Source organism: Chiloscyllium plagiosum, unplaced genomic scaffold (genome assembly GCF_037043375.1).
Source record: "Chiloscyllium plagiosum isolate Xiang-an unplaced genomic scaffold, Cpla_swu_hap1 HiC_scaffold_7, whole genome shotgun sequence".
Classification (NCBI taxonomy): Eukaryota; Metazoa; Chordata; class Chondrichthyes; order Orectolobiformes; family Hemiscylliidae; genus Chiloscyllium; species Chiloscyllium plagiosum.
This window is the reverse complement of record NW_028270145.1, coordinates 78,340,673-78,364,187: the sequence shown is the minus strand read 5'-3', so window position 1 is coordinate 78,364,187 and position 23,515 is coordinate 78,340,673. Positions and strand designations below refer to the sequence as shown.

Below are 23,515 nucleotides of genomic sequence, written 5' to 3'. Positions count from 1 at the left end.
ATCTCCATGCTGATGCTGCCAATCTAACCTACTTGCTGTCCAGTCAATAGAGGTAACTGCCCCACCCCAATTCGCCCAAAAAGATCCTGAGTTGCTGTAGAAACATGCATTTTAATGTACATGCATGTTGAAGCCTGGATCGATGGACATTGTTAGTAGGGGCTTCAATGTTCATTCCATCACATGGCTGACCAGTGATCTCCCCTGCTTTCTCATCATTGTCATTGGCATATGTTGAGGGATTTACAAGTTAATATGCAACCTGTTTTGTTTTTTGGCAGAGTGAATCCACTTTATTCAGCTACCAGGCTCTGGAGTGGAAATTGAACCTGGAGTTTCTGACTTAGGCAGGTTTCACAATGCATTGCAAGACCTCCCCAAGTCATTAATGTACTTCAAAAAAGTATTTTCAAACAGCATTTACTGCTCTAAACAGAATCTCTGAATCATGGAGTAATGCACAGATTTTGGATAGGAAATATTATGGCAGTCATATTGTTTAGATTAAGATTTGAGAGTCAGCTAACATTTTTATTTTATAATTTGTGCTTTCTCACAAAAACAGTTAAGACCTTTAAAAGCAGCACAGGTTTACAATGCAGACAGCTTGAGTGGCATGGCTGTTTGTTCAGTAAGGTTATTAATCATGTTTCTTAATAAAAAGTGACAAACCAGTTGACTCTGAAAGGTTGTCGTAATCTGAATGCACCAGGCATAGCTTTAAATATGATTTATCAAACACCATGAACAAAAGGCTTAAGAACTGATGTCAGTATGTATCTATCGCCGCATGAAAGCAGTGTGCTACAATTAGCATAATCACGTTGGCATACGGTATTCTTGAACTTCACTTCCTTACTAGGGTACATAAGTGAGGCCTTGACCTCAGTGTGTCTTGCAGGGAAAAAAGCAAAGTTTGCCCAAGGCTAGTTTAGATGCCTCTGGAACACTGACCATGTGGAAAACATTACAGTTTGCTCTCCATGGCCTGCCTTCTCTGTATTTCCTAGTCCACATTTATATTATGAACCTTTCGCTCCCTCTTAACTTGCATAAAAATGTGACTGTATATATAAACTGAAAATGTGAAGACTCAAATTTATGCAATGTGATCGCGTTAGCACACAAGTTATATACAGCTTTCTATTCTAGAAATTTTAATTTAAAACATTCTCAACAGTTCTAAATAAAGCTGAACTATTAATGTAAATATCTAATGCTGGAAACACATGCAAGGTTAGTGGACTTCTCAATAGAAAAAAATCATTTCACATTTGGGTCGAACCTTCCATTAGAATGTAATGAGTGTGACATGCAAAATTGAAGATTCTCCTTTACCTGCTTCAGTCAGAACTCTTACAAAAGAAAGAGCTCCATTATTGCGTAGGTGCCATCCAATTATTTTGGTTTATATGAATTGAATTCTGGCAACAAAGCTGTAACAATGGAAAAGCAAAATAAAATAATATGAATAGCTAACTGGGTGACAGACACATGAAAAACCTGAAAGAGCATAATTTATTAAAGCTGAGAATCAGCAAGACCACTATGTATTAACATTTAAAACTGTCAATTGTCAATTAGTTTGCTGATTATCATATGTCTTGGGAGACTCATGACAACATGACTATTTGTTTATGTATCGTTTGATTTGATCTTCTACTGAAATTCCAAAATCTTGGTCATCCAGAGTTTGCTTTTGAAGAAAGTATGGATTCGAGATTAAGGTTGCAGTGCTTTATAGGCAGCCTACCTTAATTTCCAATTGATGTAGCTTTCTCCTGCTATCTTGTCAGACACAGGACATTGCAAAAGTACGCTAATTTAGTGTTTTACAATGTTTAATATTTCTTACTTGTACTGTGTGAGATTATTCAACAAAGGAATGAACTTGGAGAATATTAAAAATACTTTTAAGGGTGTTTGTGATTTTTCTTGATCCAGTCAGTGCGGGTATTATTTTCAGTCTGCAATGAGTTAGTTGATGACAATCAGTAGGATGGGTGCAGTTGGTTTCAGTGTAGCAGTCTTATAACTCTTTACTTTAAAATATTTGTCTGTGGGTTTGATGAGAATGGGGTCAATTACAGCTCGGATGCACTCCCTTCATAAAATGGTCTTCCTTGACTGACTGTTATGGCTCACATGTAAAAAAACCTTTCGGTTGCTTGAAGTTCCAAAGTAATGCAAGTTCATAAATTGTTATTTTAGAGAAAGTTTAAAAAGAGCAGTTAGAAGAAAAGCCTACTTGTGTGGTTGATGCATTATACGACGTTTTTAGTGAAGTGTCATTACTTATACAAATACAGAACGGATAAGGCCTTGGGAAAAAAAATGCCCATGTCACGAGTGATGTGTGTGTGAGGAGTTATTAACTTGGTCGAGGATTGAACACTGGTAGTTTAATTGAGCTATCTGAGGGAGGGAGACAGCAATATTACTTCTTGTTAATATGAAATTTAATTGCAGTAATATGCTTGATTTCTATTGGCTTTAAGGCTACAACAACATAAACAGCAACTGACTTCTGTTTGGTGTTGCCATAACTGGAATATTGTCTGAGCTCCACGTCTAACAACAACAAGAAGATTACCTTGCATTTACATATTACCTTAAATATAACAAAATATCCTGAGAGACTTTGTATGAGCATTCTAAAACAAGATTGCACAGTGCCTCAAGGTGATATTAGAGCACATGGCCAAAAGCTTGGTTAAAGAGAAAAGTTTTAATAAATATCTTTAAGGAGAAAACCCAGCCAGAGAGACAGAAAATTTTAGAAAGGGAGTTCCAGAGCTTAGAAACCAAGCAGCTGAAGACATGGCTACCAGTGATAAAGCACTAGTGAATCACTCGAGGCCAGAATTAGAGCGCAGATATCTTGAAGAGTTGTTGGGCTGGAGGAGAGGACAGCTTTAGGGATGGATGAGGCCATGGGGAATTTGAAAACAAGAATGAGACTTTTAAAATTGAGATGTTACTTTACCAGGAGCTAGCGTATGTCAGCAAGCATGAGGTGATGTGTGAACGAGTTTTGGTGTAACTTAGGACAGTAGCAGATGACTTCATGTCTTTGTGAAAGGCTGACTAAGAGTACACAGAAATAATCAGGCCCAGAGGCAGCAAAAACATGGACGAAAGATTCAATTAAAGTTGAACTGAGGCAATGGTGGAATCTGACAACATCGAAGAGGTCAAAATTGGTGACCTTACTGGTTTATCTGATTTCTCACAGACGTGCCTGAGAGATTAAGTGTTCATTCCTAGAGATCCTGCATAATCCAGGAATGTTGGTGGCTCCAGTTGGTTCATTTTTATATGGGGTAAAACTCATCATTGTTTTTAATGACCCTTGTGAAGTGATTTTGAGGAATGTCAAGTAAAATTTTACTGTGTATGGATTTGTAGTGTAAGGTTGATGTCAATTTGGCAATAGCTTTCACCAAATGGATAGTGAGAAATGAGAACATGTTGCACTTGTTTGGTCAAGATCATCATCAACATTAAACACTGGCATATTTGCTTGCAGCCTCCCAAGAGTTGGGGAGAGATTGGTCCCTGGTCAAATGCCTGACCTGAAGAAGCTGGAATCAAGAGCCATGCCCTTTCTTTTGCTGTCAATTCACTAATCCTTTCCACTCCCCTTCCATGATTCCCTCTATTTCCTTCCTCTGTGATTCCTACACACAGCAACAGCAATAGCACTGCCTCCCCATGGCCACTGGCATTGTCATTCAATACAGCTACCAGTCTCTGGCAGGCCACTAGCTTTTGGTGGGTGGACCTTCTACGTTTAGGGTTTTGGATTCCTTGAAAACCCACTGTTGGCTGGTTAAGTGTCTGGCTCACAATGTGGTGTTTTCTGAAAAGGTGAGACCTGAGGCTTTTCTCTGCTCTTCAACTGAATAGTGAAGACCAGCTGTATCCACAAGATTTGGTTCTTAACTGAAAGTCACTGAAAATGCTTCTGACGATTCAACTCCAAGTAAGTGGGGGACAAAACCTACCAATTAGTGAATTGCTTTGTCTGTCTATTTTACTACTTTGATTTTGTGTAAGGTGATTTTCGCACGTGTTTAAATGACACATTGTTATTTTCTGTAATAGTTACTGTCTTGTTGATTGAGAAATCTGATTTGTGTGAAAGATGTGGGATTCTCCTGCTACTTTTCTCCCTTTCATAATCCCTGCTGATGTTACTTTGTTTCACAGTTTGAATTTTTTAAAAATTTTGCCTGCAGTAGTGTATTGAATCTGTGCAGCAAATTTTGTTTCCTGATTAGATTATATTTTTAAATATGTTATCACTCGCTGCATTATTAGGAAGTGGCTTTCATCCGAGATTATGTATCATGCAAAAGAAGGGAGGGTCCCCTTCCTCATCACATGATAACTTTCCTGTTTTAGGCAGGGCTCTGGGTTTCAGCGAGTAGTTATTTGGCAGTGGATTAAAGGGCGATTCTGTCTCCGTGATGATGTAGGTCAGATGCTTGCAAATGTTTGGCGAGAAAGAAATATCCTTCCCAGTAAAAGTGCAAAATACCACATGCTATGTAGCTGGAAGCAATCTGTCATACAAGAATGAAGGGGGCTGAAACTGTTGGTGTAGCTTAACCCATATGTTCTGCATAGAATTGAAATTTATGAGTAATGAAGGCTCCATGTGGACTAATTCAGAGTTGCACAGTGTGAGACCAGTCTAATGCTTTATATATATTATGTGTATATGAAAAAAATCAGTTCTTGTGCAGCTTTTGTAAGGACTCTCTCTCACCGGTCAGAGAGACAACGGTACTGATAATGTCTCAGAACCCATTCAAGAAGACAGTCTCGCTGATGTTCCTCACAGAAGAACCTGAGTTTAGGCTGATGCTGAGAGATGCTGTCTCCAGGTAGTAAGAGATTTCTAACAGTTACTTCAATAGTCATTTGTTTGTGTCAAAACATATTTTAATCTGAAATACTTTCAGCAGGTTTTGTTATAATGTCAGCTTTCCAATGTTTATTAAATACACTGTGATGATTTGTTGAAATGTTGTTAATCTCCTCTGAGAGCTCAGACTCTATATTTGGAGAATTCTCCCCTCACTAATGTTAGAATAATTTCTTAGTTAAAAATAACCAGGAGCTAACAATAAAAAGGCAGCAAATGAGACCACATCATCCAGATTGGTATTTTTAGAGACAAGCAACTAACCAAAGCTACAAGAGTAACATAGAAGAATTGTCGGAAAGCAAATGATTAAAAAAAAAATGCAATTGTGCTTTATTCAATTAATGGTACAAACTGAGTTTGATTACAGCATACAGCAGTTTGAAGTGAAATATTCTTCCTCATGCCTGCAACTTTTAATCTGAGCTTCCTGCTTTTGTGGAGAGCCAGACTTCCTATGTCAAACATGGTTAGTTTCAATGCTAAATCTTTTTTTGTTAAAGATGTTATACAATTCCTCAAAACATAACATGGTTACTGTTTGAGCTTGATTCATATAACTTTTCTCTTTGCATTTTTATCAAAAGTGTACCAACTCAATGTTGATCATCTGTTTCAAAAGTAGCTAAGTAATTGGTTTGTAGCTGCATAAAAAAAGTTTGCAATCTGGTGTTTCAAGCTTTGGCACTTTATGCGAAACACAATTGTTACAAAGACAAGAATTTTCATTTAAGACGCAGACTCCTGAACACTGTCATTTTATCTTTTCACAATGCAAAAATGATTTTTTAATTTTGATATTTTGATGGTCTCCTGTTTGCAGCTGTATGTTAAATAAATAATACTGTGTAAATTTATGTATATGTGCATGCATATGATTATCATAAGAATCTCAATGCCACTTGATTTGCCCTTAATTACTAAATACAGTTTGCTTAATTAGATTGTTTGTTTGGGGAAATGCATTTATACACTAGCGTGTACATTGAGTTGCCATAGCCATGTGGCATTCTAGGGATATAGGTACAGAAGTAGACCATTCAGCCTACTGAGCCTGTTTTGGCTATAATTAGATTACAGTTGATCATACCATTATGCCATTTTCCTGCACTATCTCTATACCCATATCAGTCTCCAGAAAAGCATTGATTTTTGTCTTAAATATGCTCAAAATTAAGCTTTTGTAGCTTTGGAATTTTTTACTCTAGTTCTGACTGGAGTCTAGTAACTGCCTAGTACAGAATAGTTATGAGTACTGATAAATCTGGAACATACATAATCCACTTTACTCATTGTAATAACCATGCTTCAAGCCCCTCTTTCCCATATGAATCTGATTCTCCACTCTATTTGTTATACACATCACTTGGGCTGTGTGTCCCTTACTGACCAGAAGGTTTGAAAAATCAGTCTTTTGTAGAGAGCCTTACTGAGTCACTAGCTAGTTTAGTTTCTTGGTATAATAGTTAAGATATTTTCTAATGAACCTGTTCAGAGCTATTTATGCACTTCTGGTACAGGTGGACTTTAACCTGGACCTTCTGGCCCAGAGGCAAGGACACTATTACTGCAACATGAGCCCCAGTACAGTAAGTAATTGACTTATTCAGAGATGTTGTTGCACCTCAGGAGTAGGTAGGACTTGAAGTCAGGCCTTCTATCTCAGGGGTACATGATTGCTGTACCATAGCATCCTTTTTGGAAAAATATGTTTCTATGCAACCTGTTATGACATGCCTCTAGAACAGGTGGGAACAAAACCTGGGCATCCTAGCTCAGAGTTATGGATGTTACTATTGTGTCACAAGAGGCCCGGTACTGTGATCAACATCAAATAAACAGATCACTTTCAGCTAGCTGACAGATAACTACCAGGCAGTTCTCTGTTTAACAGTGCAACCTAACTTAGTCGAATATCTATTCGAGAGACTGACTCTTAGCCAATATTTAAGCCTGGGAAGGAACTTAACTTATGACACTATTTCATTACACACTCAGTCTGTCCCTCATTCAGAAGCCACCACAGAATCCTGATCTAGTTGCTATCTGTACAGAGCAGGAGGCCAGCATTTGGAATGTCGTGTCAGAAGGGTGCAGCTGAAATATTTTTGGATTTTGAGAACTGTGGGAAAATCAGCTAGTGTAAGAAACAAAGGGCAGTAACTGGAACAAATAAATTTGTACTGCTAGGTGAGTCAGTATGGCTTTAATTTTCCAGTCCCTGCTCCTGTGGAACTGAGAAGTGATTTGAATCAAAATTGGACTTTCTTCCAGTTTAAATAGCAAAACAATGAGAGTTACACCAAGTGAAACAGAAGACTGATCAAATCAAATTAACAACTGTTTCAGTGCAGAGGGACATAGTGTTGCAAGCTGTTTTTACCTTTGACCTTACTGAGAAAAGAACAGCCAGACTGGAAAAATTATGAAAGCCTTAAAGACCTATTTGACCCCTTGACTAATGTTATTTATGACCAGTATATGTTTAACATCAGAGCTCAGGAAGAAAAGAAGAAATATTTCCAGGAGGGGAAGGAGAAAGATGAAGGCTGGACTACAAGATGTAAATATTTTGGGTAGCACCACATGACAGAAAAGGTCACACATTCAGCATCGGGAAATAGTGCTCTAACTGCAAAAATCTGACTCATTTGTACATGTCTTTGCTTGAAAAAATCTAAGCAAACCCAGAAAAATGGTTTTTGGTGAGATTTTGAATGTTCATTCTAACTAATCACTCTATCTGGAAAATCATAAGCTTAGCCGATATAAGAAGTGGCTCAAGCTGATAACCCTAAAATGAAGCCATCCAATGTAAGACTTTGATAGCATTATCACCATATGCACTGCACAAGTTAGATGATTGACAGTTAACTGCCCAGCTTGAAGTTTAAATTTTAAACCAAACAGATTGACTCTGACTTTGGTAAGATATCACCCTGAGGTATGAACCAGAGATTAGTTGGTGAATTTTCTATGGCTATGTATCTACCAATTGGAGATCATATCTCATCAATTTGATTGATTTATTTGAAGAGGTGTATAGGTGAGGGCAATACTAAGTGGACTTCAATGCTTTTGATAATATAGCTTTTGATAGCAGACAATATCAAAGGTAAGAGCCTATGGGATCCAAAGAAGTTTGGCTAATTAGATCAGAATTGCGTGAATGGCAGTAAGCAGAGGGTAATGGTTGTGGGATAGTGGAGGGATTAATGATGACAGAGGGAATGGTGGTGGTGGGGGGGAGAATCGGTGTAGTGTTAAGGTAAGGGACAGGAAGCTTAGAGGTGGTGATGTGAGGAAACCTTCTTCATCCAGAGGGTGGTGGGAATCTGGAACTCACTGCATGTAAGGATGATAGAGGCAGAAACTCTCATAACATGTAAGAATTATTTAAATGTATACATACGATGCTAAGGCACAGAAAGCTGTGTGGGCCAAGTGCTAGAAAATGGGATTGAGTGGTTAGGAATCTGTTTTTGACTGGTGCAGACTTGATGGACCGAAATTCCTTTTTCTGTCTTAAAGATTTGGCCCACTTGCCAACCAGTGAAACTTGTTTTCTGATTATGTTAATATTGCTTGCAAATAGTCCTGATGAGTTCAAGATGAAAAGCTTTAATTAATGTCTTTCTTTTTTAACAATAGTTTTCTACTTACTTAAAACCAAAGTGACACCCTTTACCTCGTGTTGAAACAGGTGTTACATTAAACAAGAAAAACAAAAAAATCTGCAGATGCTGGAAATCGGAAAACAAAGAAATTGCTGGAAAAGTCCAGTAGGAACAGCGGCATGTATGGAGAGAAAGTAGGGTTAATATTTAGGTCCAGTGATCCTCTTCAAAATGGTTCTGAATTCAACCATTAACTCCATTTTCCCTCCACAGAGGCTGCCAAATGGTGCTGAGTATTCCCAGCAATTTTTGCATGTGTGTTTGAAACAGGTGTTAGTTTGTTTTCAACCTGTGCTTGTTGTTTCAAGGAAAGTTAAATGCTAAACATCTCTTGTTAAGAGAAAGGTAATTACTGTCCTGCTTGCCTGCTCCCAAGGATCAAACCACCTTCTCCCTTGCTCACTGTCTTCCTCTTTCCTGACCACCAATTATGTAGCTTGTTGATACTGATGGCCCTGATTCCTTCCTGCCTTCAAGAAACCTGGCCTGTATTTTACTATAGATTGTTTAAACTTAAACAAACAGAAAAGAGGAAATGTCCACATATGTGCGCAATTCAAAAGGAGCCACTGGACAGCAGTAAAGATCAGGAATTCTTTCTTGTTGTTACCTTTCCAGTTCAATGCTCCATTTATAGGAATCAGTTGCCATCATGATTGAGAATAGTACACTCAACACAGACCAGTCACAGAACTTTTGTCTCGTTCTTTTAAAATATATATATTATATGAACTCTGGGGTTAAAAAATATTTCATTTAACATACTATTATAACTGTACAAATATGGCTTTCAGACACATCAAGGACATAAGGGATATACTTAGCTTGTTAAAACAAGGAACAGCTGTACCAGTGGGATGATATTGCCATGTAACAAAGATGATCAAATTGACAGAAGGAAGTTACAAAGTTTTGCCAAGCTGGTACAATTCACCTTTGGGTCACACACATTAACAGTTTTGTTGCAACAGTATTTTGAAACATTGTTCTTGGTTACAAATATATCAACATACAGCCATTCTGATTGCTGAGTGTCGCCATCAAATTAATGTGTCAATTTCCTTCCTTTTAAAATCTAACAATTCCTCTTTGTTTTGCGATTTATTTTCTCCATGACCTTCCTCCTCAGTAACCAGCATCCGATCTTGGCATCAGTAAGAATCAAAATCGTCACTTAGTTTGTGTTTTCTCTTGTTTTATTTTGATGAGCACCATTGAGTCAATTTCTGTTTTGCTCAGACTATTCCTTTTGCGAATTGGCTTTGTTAGTTGTGGCAACATCTAACCAATAATTATTACCTCAGATAAGCACCTTTTTTTTTATCTCCAGTTCATCTTTATTAGTCATTTCTGTTGTTGTGAGATTAGACACTCAGACTTTGGGAAAACTGAAACTGGTTGCAACTATATATAAGGTCACAGAGCATCACAGCTTAGAGAATGATCCTAGTGATGTGATACAAATTGAAGAAGATGGAGACTAAATCAAGAGATTCAATAGGCAAATACATAGATGCTGCAGCTGTTTCAGTTATTTGAAGATATCTTAGGTGTAGCTAGACCATAAGATGCAGGAGCAGGCCCATTGACTTGGCTGCCATTCAATCACGGCTGATAGTTTTTTTTAAACCCATTAACCTGCCTTCTGCCCATAACCCTTGATCCCCATACCAATCAAAAATCTATTTATCTCTGTCTTAAATAGACTCCATGACTTGGCCTGCACAGCCCTCTTTGAATAATGAATTCCACAGATTTACCACCCTCTGGCTGAAGAACATCCTCCTCATGTCATTTCTAAAGTGATGTCCCTTCACACTGAGGCATTGCCATTGGTTCCAGCCTCTCCAACTAGTTGAAGCATCTTCTCAACTTCCGCTCTATTCAGTGAGGTCCCACCTCATCCTTCTAAACTCCATTGAGTACAGATCCCAAATCTTCAACCACTTCTTCTATAACAAGCCCATCATCCCAGAATCATTCTCATAAACCTCCTCTGGACCCCTCCAAGGCCAGCATTATCTTTACCATATTGACAGTTGAGGTTTCTGCACGCATTTTGTTTTGACAGATGTTTCCATGATTATACCTTGAGTTTCATTCATGACTTTGGAGGCCTTAGAGTCAACAGTCTGTAAACTCCGAGACTACTGCCACTGACCCCAAGCATAAATACTTTTCACCACCTTCTTGGTATAACAATTGAAGTCTTCCATTGATCTCTTTGAATCAAACCACCCACACTTACTGCCAGGGAGACTTCAGAACACACCACGTGAATACTTTCATTTAGCCTAATTTAAAATTACAGTTTTGAATGATGTATTAAACATGATAGTTGCAATGACACCCAAAATGAGTTAATAAGTCAGTTTGTTGGCAAGTTAGACTTACTTCTCCCTATTTGTCCTTGTTTTAATCTACTGGTCATTTTCTGTATGTATTCTTGAAGGGTGTTATTACATTTATAACATTAACAGGATAAACAAGTGCCTTGGTTAGATACGAGCTACAGCATTGAATGTGGAGCTGAATGAACATTATTACAATCAAGCTAATTTTACCTTGTCAATGAGAGTGTAATTTTGAACAATGTATCTCTACACACCACTCTTCCCTATAAACCACCATTGATCTTTGTAAAGCTACTTGCAAGACCATTAGTAGTCAGCAATTTTCAACAGAAATATGCATGGACATAGACCTCATTTTCATTTCAATGCTTAATTAATTCAATGCTACTGATCTCTTAACATAGTGCAACTGATACAGCATTGGCTGCTTCGTGGGACAGAATTAATCCATTGAATCTTGCAGCAGCTTTAAAGAAATGGATTCCTGCTGCTGCCAGAATGAGATTCAGGGTGGATTGGAAGTACTGAGGATTTGGCATTTGCCATTAGCTGTGTTCTTTTTAGTTTAATATTCTCCCCAGTTATTGAAGCAGGTGTCTTCAGTGATTTGTGATTTTAATTGCTCCTAACTTCAGCATCCTCATATATTTAGGGTCAGCTAGTTTCTTCTTCATTTAATGGTTTCTGCTTTCACTTTTGAAACAAATATATTTACTTCAAAAGACTGATTGACTATAAAATATTTAACCCCTTCTGTTCAACAGATATTGCATTGACCCCACCTGTTATTAAGTTGATAGCTTTTTAATTCTGTTAAGAAAATGCACCAAACATTTGCCACATGGATAGGGAAATGCACCATCAATACAAGGGTGACCTCAAAACTTGGTGCAGTCAGCCACAATCTGAGTGATTTGAATTCTCACATTTGTCTTAGAATTTTGCAGACTGGTAATAGGACACCAATTGACATTTGTAGTGCACCTAATGACAGTTGGGAAAAGTGCCATGGACACGGAAGGGTAGACTGCTGAGGGAGGACACCTTGGAGAGCTCATCCAGTGAGGCCATAGGATTAGATCTCAGGTGTAAGAAGGATGCAATCACTTTGATATCATTATACTATCAACCTCCCAACAACCAACGAGTTATAGAGGAGCAGCTCTGTGGACAGATTATGAAAAAAATTTAAAAACAACACGGTTGTTGTTGTGGGTGATTTTAACTTTCTCTATATTAACTTTAATGTGCTAAGTTCCAGGGGCTTGAGTGGGGGAGAATTTAAGTGCATCGAATGTGACGTTTTGTTTTGAAGCAATATGCAAATAATCCACCTATGAAATGTGTCATACTAGCCCTGGTAGTGGGGAATGAGCCTGGTCAGTGATTGAAGTTTCCTTGTAGGTGCATTACAGGAGCAGTAACCATAATCCTGTAAGTTTTTAAAGTTGTTTATTGATAAGAATGAGAGTAGACCTCAGGTGAAAGTACTAAATCAGACAAAGCAATATCGCAGTATTATATAGGGAGTGGGAGCAGCTGATTGAGACAAATTCCACACCAGGCATGTGAAAATCTTTTAAAGGTCAGTTGGTTGGGGTTCAAGATTGGCATGTTCCTGTGAGAATGAAATATAAGGATGGTAGATTCAGGAACCTTGAATGACAAGTGAAATTGACAATGTAGACAAAAAGAAACAGGAGACATATGAAAGGTTGAGGAAACTGAAGATAGACAAAGCCCCTAAAGAATACAAAGATAACAGGAAAGAACTCCGACAAGGAATTAGGAATGCTACAAGCAGCCAGGAAATGTCTTTGGCAAACAAGATTAAGGAAAATCCCAAGTGTTTATACAAGGAACAAGTGGGTAGCTAGAGTAAGAGTAGGTCCATTTGAGGATAAAGGAGGAATTTATGATTAAAGCTGGAGGAAGCGGGTGAGGTCCTTGATAGATACTTTGCTTCAGTATTCACAAAGAAGAAGGGCATGGTGGGTGATGAGCCTTGGGAGGGGTATGTTGACATTCTAGGCCGTGTCAGTATTGTTACAACATGGGGTAAACTTCCTGCTTAATTTAAAACCAGCAACACAGAAAAGATTTATCCCGTGCAGTAATCAGTAAAGATTCGAGTGGCCAAGAACTATGTAAAGCAAAAATTAACTCTATTTCTTAAAGTATAACAGAGTATAATTAACTAAAACCTACCTTTTACCTTCCCTTCTATAATACTAGTCTGATAAAACTCCCAATTAAGATTTACAAAACAACACTTCTTAACTCAAATTCAGGCAGCTTTAGGTTCATGTCTTCGGATCTTCCTGTGTCTTCCATTCTCCTTGTTAGGAATTTCTGTGTCACACGTTACTGATTATAAAGGTACTTTTGAGAGAGACTTTTTTCCAAGCAGTCTGTTACATGCCAGGACTTGGCAGTTCTCCTCTCAACTGTTCAATTTCCCTCCTGTCTGATACTCCAGAGTATCAGATTGTGTCATTGGCTTTTAAGATTGTCAATATACTCAATTCAAACTTGATTGGAAATTGGTATTTTGTTGGGGTATCATTTAAACCGATTGGCCAAGTTCAAATTTGTTTTTGTCTCTAGACAACAAAGTAATCAACTTGTTCAACCCAGTGTTACATTGTTGCCTTATTGAGAACATGTGGTGCTGTGTCTGGTAGTTCTGCTGCTTTTAACTCTCTTAAAGGTACACCCACATCTTCATAATTGTGTACAAAAGGAGGAGCTGTTGGGTGTTTTGAAAAGCATAAGATAAACAAGTCCTCAGGAATTAATGGGATCTTCCCCAGAATTCTGAGGGAAGCAGGTGAGGAAATTGCTGGGGCTTTGTCACAAAAATAAAAGTCTTTGCATACTATTTCAACACAGAGGTCCTAGAAGACTGTAGAACTGCCAACGTTGCTCCTTTGTTTAAGAAGAGTAACAAGAATAATTCAGGAAATTACAAGTTGGTGAGCCTTACAACAGTGGTGTGGAAATTGTTGGAGAAGATTCTGAGGGTTGGGATTCACTCACATGGAAAAATACAGCTTAATGACAGGCTTCATACAGGGAAGGTTGTGTCGCATAAACTTGATTTGAGTTTTTTTGAGGAAGTGACAAAGATGATTGAGGGCAGGTGTTATCTAAATGGATGTTAACAAGGCCTTTGACAAGGTCCCTCAGAGCAGGCTGATACAAAAGGTGAAGTTACATGGTGTTCAAGATGAGATGATAAGATGGATAGAGAACTGGCTTAGTCTTAAGAGGTGGAAATGTGTTGCTGGAAAAGCGCAGCAGGTCAGGCAGCATCTAGGGAACAGGAGAATCGACGTTTTGGGCATTAGCCCTTCTTCAGGAATGAGGAAAGTTGATCCAGCAGGCTAAGATAAAAGATAGGGAGGAGGGACTTGGGGGAGGGGCGTTGGAAATGTGATAGGTGGAAAGAGGTCAAGGTGAGGGTGATAGGTCAGACTGGGGTGGGGGCGGAGAGGTCGGGAAGAAGATTGCAGGTTAGGAAGGCGGTGCTGAATTTGATGGATTTGACTGAGACAGGCTGGGGGGAGGGGAAATGAGGAAACTGGTGAAATCCGAGTTCATCTCTTGTGGTGGGAGGGTTCCTAGCCGGAAGATGAGGTGTTCTTCCTCCAACCGTCGTGTTGCTATGGTCTGGCAATGGAGGAGTCCAAAGACCTGCATATCCTTGGTGGAGTGGGAAGGGGAATTGAAATGTTGAGCTACAGGGTGGTTGGGTTGGTTGGTCCGGGTGTCCCAGAGGTGTTCCCTGAAACGCTCCGCAAGTAGGCGGCCCGTCTCCCCAATATAGAGGAGGCCACATCGGGTGCAAAGGATGCAATAGATGATATGTGTGGAGATGCAGGTGAATCTGTGGCGGATATGGAAGTTTCCTTTGGGGCCTTGGAGGGAGGTGAGGGGGGAGGTGTGGGCGCAAGTCTTGCACCTCCTGCGGTTGCAGGGGAAGGTGCCGGGAGTGGAGGTTGGGTTGGTGGGGGGTGTGGATCTGATGAGGGAGAGATAAAAGATAGGGAGGAGGGACTTGGGGGAGGGGCGTCGGAAATGTGATAGGTGGAAAGAGGTCAAGGTGAGGGTGATAGATCAGACTGGGGTGGGGGCGGAAAGGTCGGGAAGAAGATTGCAGGTTAGGAAGGCGGTGCTGAATTTGATGGATTTGACTGAGACAGGCTGGGGGGAGGGGAAATGAGGAAACTGGTGAAATCCGAGTTCATCCCTTGTGGTTGGAGGATTCCTAGCCGGAAGATGAGGCGTTCTTCCTCCAACCGTCGTTTCGCTGTGGTCTGACGATGGAGGAGTCCAAAGACCTGCATATCCTTGGTGGAGTGGGAGGGGGAATTGAAATGTTGAGCTACAGGGTGGTTGGGTTGGTTGGTCCGGGTGTCCCAGAGGTGTTCCCTGAAACGCTCCGCAAGTAGGCGGCCCGTCTCCCCAATATAGAGGAGGCCACATCGGGTGCAAAGGATGCAATAGATGATATGTGTGGAGGTACAGGTGAATCTGTGGCGGATATGGAAGTTTTACAGGTGAATCTGTGGCGGATATGGAAGTTTTACAGGTGAATCTGTGGCGGATATGGAAGTTTTTCCATATCCGCCACAGATCTGACTCCCTCGTCAGATCCACATCCCCCACCAACCCAACCTCCACTCCCGGCACCTTCCCCTGCAACCGCAGGAGGTGCAAGACTTGCGCCCACACCTCCCCCCTCGCCTCCCTCCAAGGCCCCAAAGGAAACTTCCATATCCGCCACAGATTCACCTGTACCTCCACACATATCATCTATTGCATCCTTTGCACCCGATGTGGCCTCCTCTATATTGGGGAGACGGGCCGCCTACTTGCGGAGCGTTTCAGGAACACCTCTGGGACACCCGGACCAACCAACCCAACCACCCTGTAGCTCAACATTTCAATTCCCCCTCCCACTCCACCAAGGATATGCAGGTCTTTGGACTCCTCCATCGTCAGACCACAGCGAAACGACGGTTGGAGGAAGAACGCCTCATCTTCCGGCTAGGAACCCTCCAACCACAAGGGATGAACTCGGATTTCACCAGTTTCCTCATTTCCCCTCCCCCCAGCCTGTCTCAGTCAAATCCATCAAATTCAGCACCGCCTTCCTAACCTGCAATCTTCTTCCCGACCTCTCCGTCCCCACCCCAGTCTGACCTATCACCCTCACCTTGACCTCTTTCCACCTATCACATTTCCGACGCCCCTCCCCCAAGTTCCTCCTCCCTATCTTTTATCTTAGCCTGCTGGACCAACTTTCCTCATTCCTGAAGAAGGGCTAATGCCCAAAACGTCGATTCTCCTGTTCCCTAGATGCTGCCTGACCTGCTGCGCTTTTCCAGCAACACATTTCCATCTCTGATCTCCAGCATCTGCAGACCTCACTTTCTCCTCTTAGTCTTAAGAGGACAGAATAGCAATAGAAGGGTGTTTTTCTTTATAGATCTGTGACCAGTGGTGTTCTGTGGGGATCAGTGCTAGGACTCCTGTTGTTTGGAAAACATATAAATGATTTAGAGGAGAATATAAGATGTCTGATTAGTAATTTTTTAGATGACACAATAATTGGGGGAGCTGTGGATAGTCAGGAAGATTGCCAGAAGATACAGCAGGAAATAGATAGGCTGGAGGCTTGGCCAGAGAAGTGGCAGATGGTGTTTAATCCGGATAAAGGTGAGGTGATACATTTTGGAAGACTTAATGTAGGAGGGAAGTATACAGTAAATGCCAGAACCTTAGTAGCATTAACACACAGAGGGATCTAGACGTACAGTGTGCCCAGTTCATTGAAAATGACAACACAAGTGAATAAGGTAGTCAAGAAGGGATATGGTATGCTGCCTTCATCAGTTGGGACATAGACTATTAAAAACTGGCAAGTTATGTTGCAGCTGTAAAGAACATTAGTTAGGCCAAGTTTGGAATATTGTGTATAGATCTGGTTGCCATACTACAAGAAGCTTTTGGAGGCTTTGGAGAGGGTACAGAAATTGTTTACCAGGATGTTGCCTGGTTTGGAGGATATTAGCTATGAGGAGAGATTGGTCAAGGGTTTGGTGCTGGAAAAGCACAGCAGATCAGGCAGCATCCAAGGAGCAGAATAATCGACGTTTTGGGCATACAGCCTTCATAAGGAATTCCTGATGCTGCCTGACCTGCTGTGCTTTTGCAGCACCACACTCTCCATTCTGATCTCCGGCATCTGCAGTCGTCGCTTTTCTCTGGTCAAATTTAGTGTGTTTTCATTTGAATGTCACAGGATCAACTGAGGGGTGACCTAATAGAATTTACAAAATTGAGAGGGCATGTATAGAATGGATAATCAGAGTCTTTTGTTCCAGGGTAGGAATGTCAATTACTGGGCTTAAGGTAAAAGAGAGGTAAGTTTAAAGGAGGTGTGAGGGGCAGGCATTCTACACAGAGGGTGTAAGGTGGTGGAGATGAATACAGTAGCAACATTTAGGAGTATTATTAACAGATCTATGAATAGACAGGCTATAAAGATATACGGACCATGTAGAGTGAAGATCTTTAGTTTAAAAAGGCATCATATGTTGGCACAGTTTTGGTGGGCTGAGGAGTCTGTTCCTGTGCTGGACTGTTCTTTGTTTTTTATAGAAAACTGAGGTCTCATATGGCCCCTCAGGTGATCATTAAAGAAAACTAATGACACTACTTGAAGTGAAGCAGGGCAGATATACTTGGCTAATATTTATCCCTTAATTTCATAGCAATAAACACATTATCTGATCAGGATCACGTTGCTGTGTCTGTGAGCTTGCTGGCTGTGTACATGTAGTTGTTACGTTTCCTGCATTACATAAGTAACAATGCTGCAAAAGTACTTAATTTCCTACAATGTGCTTTTTGATGGCTGTGAAAGGCACTTTACAGATGCAAATCTCTTTAAAGGGGTCTGCTCTCCTGGACACATATGTGCTCAAATTGAGAGGAGTTTTGATAAATTAGGCAGAATATGTTTCCATTGGTGGTGAATAAATAACCAGATTTAAGATATTTGGCAAAAGACCTAGAGGGGAGATGAGCAAATTTTTCTAATCATTGGGTTGCTGTCATCTGGAACACACTCCTTGAATAGATTGGAAGCAGATTCTACAGTAAACTTTGAAAAGAAAATATTTGCGTGTTTTAGGGAATGAGCAGTTGTGTGAAACTAATTGGATGTTTGTTTCAAAGAGCTGCCATAGGCATGATGGAATGAATGGCCCCTCTTCTTCACTGTAAGTTCAATGAAGCTCAGAAATCAATGTATGCTGAATATCACTGTTGATCATTTTTGTCAACCATCAATTTAATTAATACCAAAACTGATCTAGTAATTATCTGTCTCAAAATGTGAACACAATTCTGCTACTTTTATAGCCAGCTGAACTGTAAATGATATAATATGCTCATTGACTCAACTGTTTAACTGATAAGTGCATAATAATGTGCACATTTATTGTGGAACGTTTGTGGATAAAAATAGTCTTCCTACAGATATTGTTATGTGTGAGAGTTTTGTGTTGCTAACTGTGTTTGACAAGTTTTGCCTTCAGGGCTGCCCTTATGTATGCTGCACAGTCAGAAACCACAGTTGCACATACAGGATTTATGTGATCTGACAAAGATACATTATCCATGTTTACAAAGATCAACATTTAAAAGCCATAGATTCTTAAGTAGTTCAGCTGATTTCAATCCAGAGTTACACTTGAAATACTTTGTTTTTGGACATGTTTGCATTTACTATGCAAACTAGTTTTTGCAAAATTTTCTTCAATAATTTTCTTTCATTCCCTTACCTCTGTATTTTTTATTTACAAGGCAATGTGAAACATTGGAGCAACATTTCCATGGTGGCCCTGCTCTCTCTCTCTGGAAGTACGGAGAGTGGTCCACTAACCCGACATTTGTGCCCCTAACCTTAGTCCATCTTCCAGGATTGTTCAGCTCATTTAAGTATTTGGGGCAGGTCCACACACTATTTACAGTGAAGCGAGATGCCTGTTTCTGGCTGGTTATGCACTGTGAGGTGAGAAGAGGGCAATTTGTACATGCCACAATTTAAATTTGTCCATTTCCTTACTATGGGAATGTAAACGATGAAAACTCTAGGGAGAGGCTGAATAGGCTAGGACTATTTTCCCTGGAGCATCAGAGGCTGAGGGGTGACCTGAAAGAGGTTTATAAAATCCTTAGGAGCATGGATAGGATAAATAGACAAGGGTCTTTTACTGGGGTGGGGGAATCCAGAACTAGAGGGCATATGATTAGGGTGAGAGGAGAAAGATTTAAAAGGGAGTTTGGGGACAACTTTTTCACACAGAGGGTGGTGCGTATATGGAATGAGCTGTCAGAGGAAGTGGTGGAGGCTGGTACAATTACAGCATTTAAAAGGCATCTGGATGGATATATGAATAGGAAGGGTTTAAAGGGATATGGGCCAAGTGCTGGCAAGTGAGACTAGATTAGGTTAGGATATCTTGTCGGCATGGACTGGTTGGACCAAAGGGTCTGTTTCTGTTCTGTGCGTCTCTTTGACTCGATAACTAAACTGTTCACTTTCACCTCTGGCTTCAGTTGTGCTTGAAACCAGAAGAGAAAAATCATATGTACTAATCACTTGCCCTCTCAGTTCAAACAAAAGAATAGTTGGGAAAAAAAACAACAGGTATCAGTTTAAATAGTCCATGCTGGATTAAAGTGCCTTTTTGACAAGTTGTCTGTTAAATTTCAAACAATTATACCTATTCAACAAACAGTCTCCAGAAAATTGTTCATTCACCTGTCTTAATATTGTTGGATGCTTTTCAGCTAGATTGTTGAAAAAAAATTGACTAAGCAGCTTCTGAGTGATCAGAGAGAACAAAAGTTTCCATGGTGGTATCTTGCATAAGAGAAAGTGAAGCTAGAAATTATACTGAAATCGTCTCCTACTTTTCGGGAGCTTACTGGACTAAAAATTGAAATGCAAAGCAACCAATGGCAGGGTGTGTAGCAAGATAAATTGCCAGTTCTATCATGTGATCTGAACTGAGGCAAGCCATCTAAACCACTTGTTTAGTGAGTATTATTTGAAGTCGGGACAGACTTTAATTGTTGACTGCCAAAAGTAATTTAAATATCCTTGGGTTAACTGTGTGTTCAAACAGTATGTGCAGAAAGAATTATGGAATTAAATTAACATTTTAAAAACAAACTGTTCAGACATCGAAGCAATTCAGGTAAGCTTTGTTTTATATCAAGAATTAGTTGAGTTATGAAGAGAATATTTCTAATGTTTAAAAATTTATTGCAGGTTTTTTCTAAATCTCATGACCTAATTTACTGACAATAATTATTTTAATTTACATTTATGTTGACAACTACATAGTTAATAAAATGCATTGCAAGTTTATGTATTGATATATCAAATTAACAGTATTACATATTAAGTTAACAGTATTTCAGTGCTATGCCATTTAAATCATGACAGGGCTAAATCTCTACTGCTGATGTGTCTCACTGTGCGCACTAAAATATTACTCATGCTCAACCTTGTGAAAGTGATTCTGATGTGTTTTCAGGTGGTGTTTTTGTCTTGAGAGTAGGTGTAATGGGGTCAAAAACCACTGCTTCCTCTCCTTTTAGGAGGGATGTCTACTGACTGAGCAATTAATGTGGGTTGTCAACAGACAGAACTTAGTTTTCTGAATGCTAAGCACACCAAATGATATGGGGATAGTGGGCAAAGGTGGTGTAGTGAAGATAATGGACCATGACTTGTTTGAATGGCAAAAGTCTCACTGGGTTGATTGGCTTACTACTCTTTTTTACAGTGTTCCTATCTGTTTTTGGTTCAGCCTCTGAACAAAGTTGATGTTGGTAGACTGTCCATTCATGACCTTGCTATTAAACATGAGATTGAAAACTCTCCTTGCCATCCCTTGCCGTTCTGAACATCAATAAAATACTACGGTGATTGGTATCCAGTATTGAGATGATGATTACAGAAATTGCAATACTCTTGGCAGCAAAGTGAATTAGAGAGAACCTCATCAAAACACACAAGAAGTTAAATGAAAGCAGATGGTTAATCTTAAATAAAATGTTAACTTCTACCAAGTTCAGAATAGCAAACACAGAGTTATCATTTGACAGAATGATATGGGTAAGATCATTTTTTTAAACCATAGCGATAACAAAATAGGGATTGTAGGCTATAACTGGATTAATATGTTAAGTGGGAAGAGTATTATTATCTGTCATGTGCATAGAGATATAGTGTAATGAATATTGATCATGCCAGATATGATTGATATTGTAATTAAGAATAATTAAAATTCAGCATGGCTGTCCTGCTACCACTTGCACCTCCTGAGACAAATGTTTCAGATTCACTTTTGATTAGGGTGCAACCTAGGGTGCTATTTGATTGCAGGAATCTGGTGGCAGAAAGATTTTAAAAGCAAGCATGATGTTTGAGGTGACTTAAATCAAAGCTGCATAAGGTTTCTTCAGTTCTCAACGCCTTCCTGCTCCACAAACTGCATTCTTTCATCACCAATTCAATTTAACAATTAGGAGTTTATTGAGTATTGTGGAGGAACAGAGCAACCATGGGCAGTGTTCACAAATTCTTTAAGGATGCACGACAGTTTGAGGTGGGTCAGAAACCAAATGGCACGTTTTCCTTTTAATAGACGAGGCATGGAATACAAGACTAAGGGAGTAAAAATCACATAATGCCAGGTGGTAGTCCAGCAAGTTTATTTGGAAGAACTAGCTTTTAGAGTGCTGTTCCTTCATCAGGTGGTTGTGGAGGTTAAGATCATGGTCACAGAATGTATAGCCAAAGGAGTCCAGTGTCATGGAGAAATGATACAGTAAACAATCTTAGATTAAAACTTTCATCTTTTATAATGGGATATGCTTGTTTCTGTTCTTTGATATGTAAATCCCAGAACTACTTTTAAATTACATTTTCAAGATAGTTCAGCTTTTTAAAAAATAGGTGTGAAGTCTGTCTATGTCCCAATGTTACGTCAGACTGACAAACCCTCTGTATAGTTTTGCATGGACTTATGCAGTTTTTGAGCAAAATGAAATGTAATTCTGCAAAAACAAATTCATCCCATAAGCTTATATGTGTGTGCATGAAGAAGCGACAGATTGTGTGTGTGTGTGTGTGAAAGGGTGTGTGTGTGTGTTGGGATGAGTGCGGGGGTTGTATGTATGTGCATATGAGAGAGAGCTTGTGTATGAGGGAGGGTCTGCATGGGTGTGAGAGTATGCTGGAGTTTGTGTGTGTATGTGTGTGAGAATGAGTATATCATGCAGTGGGGTCACCTGTAGTGTGACATGAGTTTAAAAGTTCTGGGATTTACATAGCAAAGAACAGAAACCAGCATATCCCATTATAAAAGATGAACGTTTTAATCTAAGATTTTACTGTATCACATCTCCTTGACACTGGACTCCTTTGGCCATAAATTCTGTGACCATAATCTTAACCTCCACTATCACCTGATGAAGGAGCAGCACTCCAAAAGCCAGTGCTTCCAAATAAACCTGTTGGACTATAACCTGGTGTTGTGTGATTTTTAACTTTGTCTATCCCAGTCCAATACTGGCACCTCAAAGTCATGAAGACCAAGGAAGTTATGCTTGAGGTGTAGAAAACACTTGTTCGCTCAGAGTTTGAGGCCAGTCACCAGAATACAGAAAGGAATTTTTGCAATGAAAAGAGTCCAGAGGAGATTTACAAGGATTTTGCCAGTACTGGACAACTTCACCTCTGTGGAAAGGTTGATGTAGGGCTGTTTTTTTTGGAACAGAAGGAGCTAAGAATAGGCAGGCATAATTTATTTATTTTAGAGGGATCAAAATGGATGTGTGATGTGTAAAATTAAGGTAATTGGTTGGATAATTGTAGGGAAGCTTTTTCATCCAGAGGGTGACAGGGATCTGAACTCACTGCCTGAAAGGGCAGTGGAGGCAGAAATTCTCACTACATTTAAAAAGTACATAAATGTCTATGTGAAGAATTGTGCCTTCAGGGTGATGGGTGGGAAGGTTATCGTTGACTAGCCCAAACAGGTTGTGGTGAATGGCCCCTTCTGTGTGGTCAATTTTCTGATGCGGTTCGTTGTTCCACCAATAACTACCAGACTGTTTGCAACCTTGCTATCCGATCAGATCCTGACCCGAGTTTCCAACCATATTAGGGTTTTTTTATATTCATCTAAAGAATGGCGAGGCTAGCATTTATTTTCCACCCCAACCGCCCAGAGGAGAGTGAAGAGTCAATTATATTGTTGTGCATCTGGAGTCACATGTAGACCAGATCAGGTAAAGGTGGTTGTTCCCTTCCCTTAAGGATGTTATTGAACCAGATGGGCTTTTCTTGACATTCAACAAGTTTAATTCATCTCGTAACTCCAGATTTTTATTGAATTCAAATTCTACTATCTTCCATGGTGGGATTTGAACCCAGGTCCCCAGAACATTGCCAGGGT

At 39.8% G+C, this 23,515-nt stretch overlaps 1 protein-coding gene across 7 annotated transcripts in view; it reads left to right on the top strand.

Moving 5' to 3' along the window:
- Positions 1-23,515, top strand: part of nckap5l (NCK-associated protein 5-like) — a 643,060-nt gene that overhangs the window by 263,957 nt on the left and 355,588 nt on the right. Inside the window, exon 1 of one of the 7 annotated variants that reach the window (XM_087989195.1) lies at positions 3,901-3,985. The exons of 5 other annotated variants lie outside the window; for them this stretch is intronic. Coding sequence is in view for 1 of the 2 variants with exons in the window: in XM_043694064.2 (XP_043549999.2) it covers positions 4,801-4,892 (92 nt within the window). In the remaining variant the exon portion in view is untranslated. Of the gene's footprint in view, positions 1-3,900; positions 3,986-4,293; positions 4,893-23,515 lie in introns of those variants that run through there. One more of the 7 variants, XM_043694064.2, reaches the window with a different exon arrangement.